The sequence below is a fragment of the Ctenocephalides felis genome, unplaced genomic scaffold (assembly GCF_003426905.1).
Source record: "Ctenocephalides felis isolate EL2017-DRISC unplaced genomic scaffold, ASM342690v1 CF-g0.4_SCAFFOLD_01170, whole genome shotgun sequence".
Lineage (NCBI taxonomy): Eukaryota > Metazoa > Arthropoda > Insecta > Siphonaptera > Pulicidae > Ctenocephalides > Ctenocephalides felis.
The window spans coordinates 18,661,321-18,670,426 of record NW_020537324.1 but is presented as its reverse complement, the minus strand read 5'-3'; the positions used below and the strand labels follow the sequence as shown (position 1 = coordinate 18,670,426).

Below are 9,106 nucleotides of genomic sequence, written 5' to 3'. Positions count from 1 at the left end.
CTAATACAACTTGCTAAGAAGAGCAAAAAATCAATTATCAGAAAGTAAATCATGCAAACTTTGCTTGCTGACATGATTAATGAACCTACAAGTAATTGACGGTTTTGTTCACAAATATTGAGAAACTAATTTAGGCACAGTAATTAATTTATATATTATATATATATATATATATATATATATATATTATCAAACAATTCCGATAGAAAAACGTGCATTAAAGAGGTATAGTTTTAAAAGCTTTCAGTGGATATTAGTTTACATTGGCTCCAAAGGAACACACGTGTAAAAACAGTTTAAACCAAAATAATCATTCAATGCCGATACTATTAAATTTCAATGTAAATCCATTTTCAAAGACAACTGATAATTTATTTATTTGTGTTTTCGCTTTGTCAAATTTGTAAAAAAATAATAATTAAAAAATAGTATCATAAAGATCATTATTTTTGCTTTAAACTCACGATGTAGTAAATTTTGTTAATTAGATAGGTTGAATTAAATTATACATTTTCAACAGGCTCTATTAATTAATATCATACATTATGTTTTATTTGAAATCAAATCGAAACAGCTTTTCCTTAGCTTTTTATAAAAAATAGTACGACAAAAGTGTCCTTTACAGTTAAGAGTCTTTGTTCATTCAAACATCCATTATTTATATATCAAAATCCAGTTGAAGAAGAATCTATCCATGTGTGAATCAAAATTATAACGTGCTTAAGAAATGCACAAAGTTTAAAATAGGAAAGTAAAATTTGGCCTATCTATATTTAATATCTATATCTATTCTTATTGGAAATTTTCTAATAAGAATTTAACAATATATATTTTTATCTATTTCTTTTGGAACTGTTGGCATATTATTTCAATTGATGTGTAAATACCGGGACAAGGCACATATTTAGAAATATAGTTTCAAGTAAAAACTGAACCTTGGTTTGCAAGACCACAGCCTTACCACAAAGCTACGAGGAAGAACAAACACTAAATATAAACGAAATCAAGTGGCATATTAGCTATTAGACAAAGCTTAAATTTCTATATTACATGAAGTGAATATTTATTATTAGACTCGCTTTTATCAAAATTAAAAATAGCCACAGCTCCATTTCCACTATCAATATATTTCACTCAAATATTGGACCTAGTAATAAATCTGTTATCAACAAGAGGGTTGTTTTTATAATCGTGTTAACATGTATAGAAGCAGACGACATCGTCAATTATGAAAACCTCGTGAACATTTTGTCAAATGTTCTTGTCAATCGACAGTTGAAGTGGAAGCGCTTAGGAGTAGACACCCATAAATTTTATATTTTTAGAAAAAATTATATTACAAAGTTATATTTGCAATTGTTTTTAGTTCTTATTTAGCTTATAGGAATCCTTATGTATTTCTGATTGGTAAATAAAACAAAGTTTAAAAAAAAAAGAAAAAAAAAGTTCTTAGTAGTATAAAAAAAGGTAGAAATCTATTACAAACTGGCGTAAATGGCTTTTTCAAGCAAGTTTTCCATTAACTCCCAAATTATGTGAATAATCAATAAGAATTGAATTTTGAGAACTGTTGCAATTGTGACAAAAAGAGTTAAGTAATTGTTTCGAAAATAAAATTTGCATTCTAAACTTTAATTAGTTTTTGTAACTAAACCACTTTTTGTAGATCTATAATATTTCAGAATGCTTGTCGCAAACATAAAGTCTATCACAAACAAACAAACAAGTTTTATCAAAATCGTTAAAAAACAAATTTTGAACAATTAATTACGAAGAAACGACCCAGCCGATCTTTGCCAAAAAACTCATCATTACGGTTTCCAAATGATATCTTTCGAACAGTTTTTAAATTTAAAAAACCAAGAGTCTTGGAAAAACATTGAAGACAAATTTTGCACTTATGTGCTGATTATAAAGTTATCCCGCAAAACTTATCAACAATATTTCCATTTTAAGCATGGCCTAAGTGTCTTTTTCGTGAATCATTTACTAAATATTTAATGAATTTAGTATTAACAGTTTCAATGTGCATAAATTATAATTATAGCACCATTTCTGAATGACATTGGCTTTGAACGGCTTGCCCCGAAAAGGAATAATGCGAATATCTCAATCGAGATTAATTACAGATTAATTAAATAGTTGCTTAATGTATATTTAAGTTCATGTGTACTTATTTGTAAATAAGGGACTAAAATTATGGAATCCAATAGGCTGACTCATAGATAAGGAACTGGTCTGACTTAAATATAATAAAATATTTACGTTAACTCCGTGGTTTCCAACTGGTGGGGCGTGCCTGCAAGGGGTTATACAACCCCTGCAAGGGTGCTTCCAAAAGACTATTTTCGAAAATAAACCAGAAATTTTGATTTGATGTGGAAAAATTAAATAATAATTTTGCATGTATATTTTTACAAAATATTGCATATTAATTTGTTGTTGATATTTAGATGAGGCATGCCTTTACGAGGGGGAGCAAAGTTGCTCCAAAGAAGGCGTACTGGTGTTTCCAATGTTCCAATTTCTAACAAATAATTTGGAATGTATATTTTTACATAATATTGCATATTAATTTGTTCTCTGATAATTGAATTATATTATCTGTTAGGTATTTATGAAATGAAAATGTAAAAAAATATTTTTTTAATTAATAGAAGGGGCGCAACATTTTTTTTTATAAGAGCGGGAGAGCAAGATTTGAAAAGTTGGAAATACTTTTTGTTATCATTACATTAAAAGTTACATTAAAAGATCCCAGTTTTCAACAATTAATAAGCCCAACGCCTTAAGAGAATTTATATTCTGTTGCGCAATATTTAAACAGTTTCAGGGCCGGTCCTACCCTGAATGCAATGCATGCGAAAAATGCGGGCGCACGCTTTAGGCCGAAACACGTAGTTTTTCATATAATTTCAATGACAACTGTGAAAACAGTTAAAAAATAGAGGAAAGGAGGCGCCAAAGAAAATGGCATGAGGGCGCTGAGGACCCTTGTATCGGTCCTGAACAGATTTTAACTCCATATGTACTTTTCAAACCTAATATTATTAATTACTGCGATGGTTATTACGCCCACAAAAAAATTCTAGATGTAAAACTTTTCCACATCCGACAAGTAAGTAAATATTCTTGTGGATTTTAGATGTGATCAAATCTATAAAACTAATCCAGTATTAAATTTGTAATCGAAACATGTACAACAATAGAAACAAACCAGGATATACACATCACACTAGGCAGATAGAAAACTTTCATATATTAAACACTCTAAAACAAAAAGGACGTACAAGCCCCCCCCCCCCCCCTTAGAAGTGCAGCAGTCAACAAATTACCTACCGAAATAAAAATATTGACAATCTTAAATAAATTTAAAACTGAATTAAAAAACTATACTAGATATGACTCTTATACTTAATTTCTTATATAAATTAAATATTTTAAAATAAAGTAATATGAAAGAGATAAATATATAGACTACTTATGTATAAATGTATAAAGTCATAGTTAGATTTAGATAATTTTAGTTCACACCTGTAACAATGTGTGTCAAGCTTCACCAAACTCGCAAAACTCGATTTTGAGAGAATACTATTTATTTAAATGTCAAATTTTACAATGATTCAAAATTGTCCTAAAAATTCATTATTCAGAGATTAAGAATACTCTTCTAAGTCAAACCAGTTCCTTATCTATGAGTCAGACTATTGTTTTCCATAAATCCAGACACTTATTTATAAATAAGTACACATGAACTATTATTTAATATCACACATTAAGCATTTATCGTCAGTAATTGATCTCGAATCGAGTGAAATATATACACATTAAGAATTTCCTTTGGGACAAGTCGGTCAATTATTTATTACAAATGTCGTTTATAAATGATGCTTTTTGTTTAATCATCAACCTCGCATCATGAATTTTTATGCATTTTTATATATTTTGCAAAAAATATCTACTTTTCTTAAGGGGTCCCCAAAAAATTTGATAAGGAGCCCCCTAGACTATATTAGAATACGATGTATTCATAATCTGAGGAGCCCCGCAAAGCTCACCACCCCGCTGGGCATAACGTACCATTGCATCGTTGCTTACAATTTGACAGTTTAGAAGCAAAATGATTATTTTCCAAAACCAATATAAAGCGAAGTTAAATGAAATCTTTGTTACAATTTGTACTTTATACGCGATGAAACCTTTTCCATCGCACTATCATCCGTCAAAAAGGTTAAACAAATGTAATTTTAATAAACTTTAGATTATATTGTAAAATAGATGCTTCAAGAAGTTATCCTTAACTTTCGTGTACTACCGAAATTGACAGATATAAATATTCGGAAAAAGTCATATGACTTTCTTATAAGAATATCCAGGAAAATAATCATATACTTCTACAGTTAATTAAATCAACTAAATATATAAATTATATATAAAAATTAACACTTACCAAAAAGAGGATAGTTAACTGGGTAATACACATCACTACACAATTTAAAATATACAATTTAATATTTAATATATATTTTTAATATATTGACACAATTATGATGCCAATTCACTCTCTTACTGGAATCTAATGTTAATAATTATTTGACGCCGTAAGAATCATATTGACAACCTAAGAAAAAAAAACACATACGACGGAAGTTTGATGTTGCATTTGACAACAGCTTAAGAAACTTGAAAACATGATAAGAATTTTATTTATATAATATTTATTACTGCAAAATTAAATTAATTAAATCTCTATAATGTTCAAACATTTATAATTGATAAATATATAGAAGTCAAGTTTCACTTTGTGCAATTAGTTTCCAATTAGATAAATTATTGTATTTAGTTTAATTACTTGGTACTTGGTAAATATAAATTAATTTTTAGTTCATTTACATATGTCATATGATAAAACTTTAATCATAGTATTGAAAGTCTAAAATAAAAAATTAAACCTAATATTTCAGTTTTGAGATAACTATATTTGTTTAGACATCTATACATATTTACACCAGTTTCCACGTTTTTATAACTATATTAAATTTGAAATTTATTAGCACACTTCAATATACAATAACTTTAAATAACAACAAAATAAAACTTGTTTAACAATACTGAGACAATTATAGTACGTACGTGGGACTAATTAAATAATTTGGTACAGATTGCCAGGTTTTTATATACTACAATACTAAATTATTTAAAAAGTCCATATTTCAACTCCTAATAAAAGTATTTGAGCACCACTCTTTCTGCAGAAAGGTTTATTTATAGATTGTTCAAAAGGTAGTCGATGTTGTAGAGCTACATAGTATTTTTAAATCTTCGTGTTGAAAAAGTGGGTGCTGTTGCTCAAAATATTTTTTTCAGAGTTTAAGGATTGAGAGAAGCACATTAGCCTTATAGACCTTACACAGCAAAAGTGTTGAATAAAATGCATGTTTCAGAAAATTATGATTTAGACCAATTAAGTATTCAAAAATTTCAAATGTAATATTCATCATTCAATTATAGCATGCTATATAACTTCTACGGAATGTGCATCTATTAACATTTTTGAAATAGGACTATGAAGCAAAGTGGAAGCATCAATTATATGAACTATTGTCTGAAAAAATGTGTATCATGCAAAAACACTCATTATGAATCTGATTGTGCATTCATTTTGATCTTGATGCTTCTTACTAATACGAATCTAGGTCACTTTGCATCCTAATCATGTAATTTGATATGAATATTTAGTCTGTGAATTTACGGTTGGCATTGCTTCCGAATAAGGCAGTTCGGATTTCTGGAATCAATTGTTGAGCAATCAAGTCCAAACGGGATTCCAATGTGTTTGAAACCTAAATTAATATATAAAATCATTGAATAAATAGTTACATAACTTTCAGTACAATGAATATAATAAATTCCAAATCAATACCTTAATGCGGCCATTAAGTCCACTCAATTCAACTCCACCGCAGCATTCTACTGGCAAAAATGCTTCCCTATTGATAGTGGCGACAACTTCTTTGGTAACCATCTGTTGTTTATACTGATCCATGGCATCAGTTAAAACTGATTCTACCAAATCTAAATCAGCTTTGCGGACCTTCAATAATACTTTGGGCTCCATAAGCTGAAAAATATAATAAAAGCATGAAGTAAATTAAATATGCATTAACTGTTATCACAAGAATACAACTACTGCGGTATAGTCAGAAGTTTGCTATTAAGATAAATGCACAAAAGGGTTAAATCATTTCCATAAACAAATAATTTATACACTGATTTTATTATTGAGAACCTATTTTTTCATGTTACAAAGGAACAATTAAACTATCTTTTTTGAATACATAAAATAATTTATGTAAATGTGTATTTCTTAAAAAGAAATAACAATGAAAAGCAAGTGAAGAAGTACTATTACAAAATTGGCTATTTGAACTATAAAAAAATATTTACCTGGAACATTCCTTGTACAATAAGTGTTGTTAAAACTTCTTTGTATTGTTCCTTATTACGTGTAACTTCTCCCAACCTTTTGCGGGCTTCATCCAAAACATTCCTCACATGATCTTCACGAACTTTCAATACCTTCAATCGAGCTTGGTTGAGCATGTTGGATGATTGACTGCAGAATAGAAAGATAGATTAGTACAAAATTATTAAAATGTATAAGGGTTTTGCTATATTACATAGACAACATTTGTAATTGAAATTATGCAGCATTAAATTCCTTCATAAAGTATAAAAAGAAACTATTAATTAGTAACATATTGTAAGAAGTTAGGAACATAATTTATACTTATGTAAATAAAAATTGAATTGTACGAAGGTTATCTCTAAATATACTTACATTTTCTTTTGCAATTCAACTTGTTTTTCCTTCTTCTCATAGTATTCCATAATCTTTAGTCGCTGTTGCTGTACCAATCGTCCCTTTTCAATGTTGAATTCCTCTTCTGCTTTTGCGTCAATTTCCTCAGCTTTTTCATTGGCTTCTTGCTCAATGAAAGCCATCATGTGCTTGATCTGTAACATAATATTTCCAACATATAAGCATTTTGCCTGAATCTAATTACATCAAAAGTATATAGTATTATGATGGTCTGCAAATTTCATGTTGAACATCATCTTTGTTTCAAGTTTTGTTAGTAAGCTGGATTTGTTGCTTTTAAGATGAATTTAACAATTGTTTGATACTATATGTTATTGATTGAAGCTTATATGGAAGGCCATTTTTGCATGTGATCAGTCACAAGACACATATCACATATTGAATTGATAATACTTTTTTGCTTATCAAACGCATAAGCTATATATTCTTAGCGCATTTGTTGCATTAAAACCAGATTTAGCCCTTTTTATGATATAATATACTATTCACTGATAACATATTTTGACACTCAATACCAAATATCTCAAATATCGACTTACTTGTTTTTGTACATCGGCATCGCTTAAAGCCATGGTTGCTGATTTGATTTATAACAAATTTCTAAATAAAATAACTACTAAAACTGCAAATTGACACAAAAATCGAGCAGTCACCGCCCGATCAACCTCGTAATAATCAGTGGGTTCTTTTGGCACTTGGTGCTCACGCAATGTAAAATCATGTGACATATGATGGGCAGTCGTACCAACATACGAGGAAAGATAATGGATGATGAAAACAAACGCTGAGAAGAGCGCCAGATTTGAATTTAAATGCATGCACAAAAAATGTGGAATATACTATTTTGGATTATATTGCTATGTTAAATATATTTTCTGTAAAATATAGTATACTAAAAATATATATCGGATACATCATATTCCAATAATTGGGATTGCATAAAGTTTTTGGAAACAAACGTTCACAAGAGCGCCAGATTTGAAGTTAAAAACATGCACAAAAATGTGGAATATACTATATTGCCATGTTAAATATATTTTCTTTAAAATATAGCATTCTAAAACTGTATATCAAATACATCATATTCTAAAAATTGGCATTGCATAAAATTTTTGAAAAAAAACGTTGAAAAGAGCGCCAGATTTAAATTTAAATACAGACACAAAAATGTGGAATATACTATTTTTTATTATATTGCTATGTTAAATATACTTTCTATAAAATATAGTGTTTTAAAACTGTATATCAAATACATCATATTCTAACAATGGGGATTGCATAAAGTTCTTTGCATTCAAATTTATTCTCATCATGTTTTTGCTTCATTTTTAGATTAATATTCAATAGAAATAAGTTTTTTTGTACATGACCATTGCCAATTATATATTATGAAATACAGAATTTTTAGATTCACAATATTAAAGTCTTATTACATTATTACATTACATTACATTATTACATTAATATCCATGTTAATGTAATAACCCCGGTCACACGACGCTAGCATTTCTTGCAACAGAATTTCTGTCAACAGAAAAATGAGCACCGGATTTTCACTTATTTTATGATTATTAATTATTTTGTGCATTTTCAAATAGATTATTATAAATATATACTGTGAATTTTACAGCTCATTCCTTATAGACCTAAAATGCTTTTAAGTGTAAATGATAAATAAATTCCTGCAGTGGGGTCCCTAAAATTAGTCACCGAGATAATTTTCAAAAGTAATTACATACCTAAAGTGCTCCAATATTTTCGGTCTAGATCCTTGAAAACCTCTTTGAAAATAATCCTGAAATGCCAAAGTTTTTAATTCAGTTCAGGACATTGATAAGAGCCTGAAATAATATCTTTTATTATTGATTACGGCTTGCTTATGAATAAATAAATAAATAAATGAAAATAAACATATAGAATACCAAATAATAAATTGCCAGTTATTACTTTATTTTAATTCTTTTTTTTATTTTAGAGAAAAAAAACATTGTTGATGTGTGGTTTATAAAATGTCATAATTATAAGTTCCTAAATACAATTTGAATAGAAGAATCTTTGTAAAGTATAATAACTTAGTTTTAAATTTATTTTATTATTACTGGATGTTATTATATTTCAATTGTGTACTTAATAATTTCAGATAAAAGTCTGTAATTTTCTGCATATATGAACAAATGAACATATGCATTCCAATTAGAGCACAAATTATATTATATCCCAGTT

The 9,106-nt window shown here is 28.2% G+C and overlaps 1 protein-coding gene across 1 annotated transcript; it reads right to left on the bottom strand.

Annotated features, from left to right (window-relative positions):
• Window positions 1-5,678: 5,678 nt before the first annotated feature.
• Window positions 5,679-7,595, bottom strand: LOC113366540 (V-type proton ATPase subunit E). Its single transcript, XM_026608162.1, has 5 exons — window positions 7,423-7,595; window positions 6,842-7,017; window positions 6,448-6,616; window positions 5,924-6,121; window positions 5,679-5,843 (listed from the first exon to the last, which is right to left on the bottom strand). Exons 1-5 carry the CDS (start codon window positions 7,453-7,455, stop codon window positions 5,736-5,738), a joined length of 684 nt encoding a protein of 227 aa, XP_026463947.1. The 5' UTR covers window positions 7,456-7,595; the 3' UTR covers window positions 5,679-5,735.
• Window positions 7,596-9,106: the final 1,511 nt, after the last annotated feature.

Coding starts and splice junctions, on each gene's coding strand:
- LOC113366540 (XM_026608162.1), bottom strand. CDS start 7,455: ATGGCTTTAAGCGATGCCGATGTACAAAAACAA. Junction 6,617..6,841: donor GTTGAATTGCAAAAGAAAAT/GTAAGTATATTT, acceptor TCTATTCTGCAG/TCAATCATCCAACATGCTCA. Junction 6,122..6,447: donor TTGTACAAGGAATGTTCCAG/GTAAATATTTTT, acceptor TATATTTTTCAG/CTTATGGAGCCCAAAGTATT.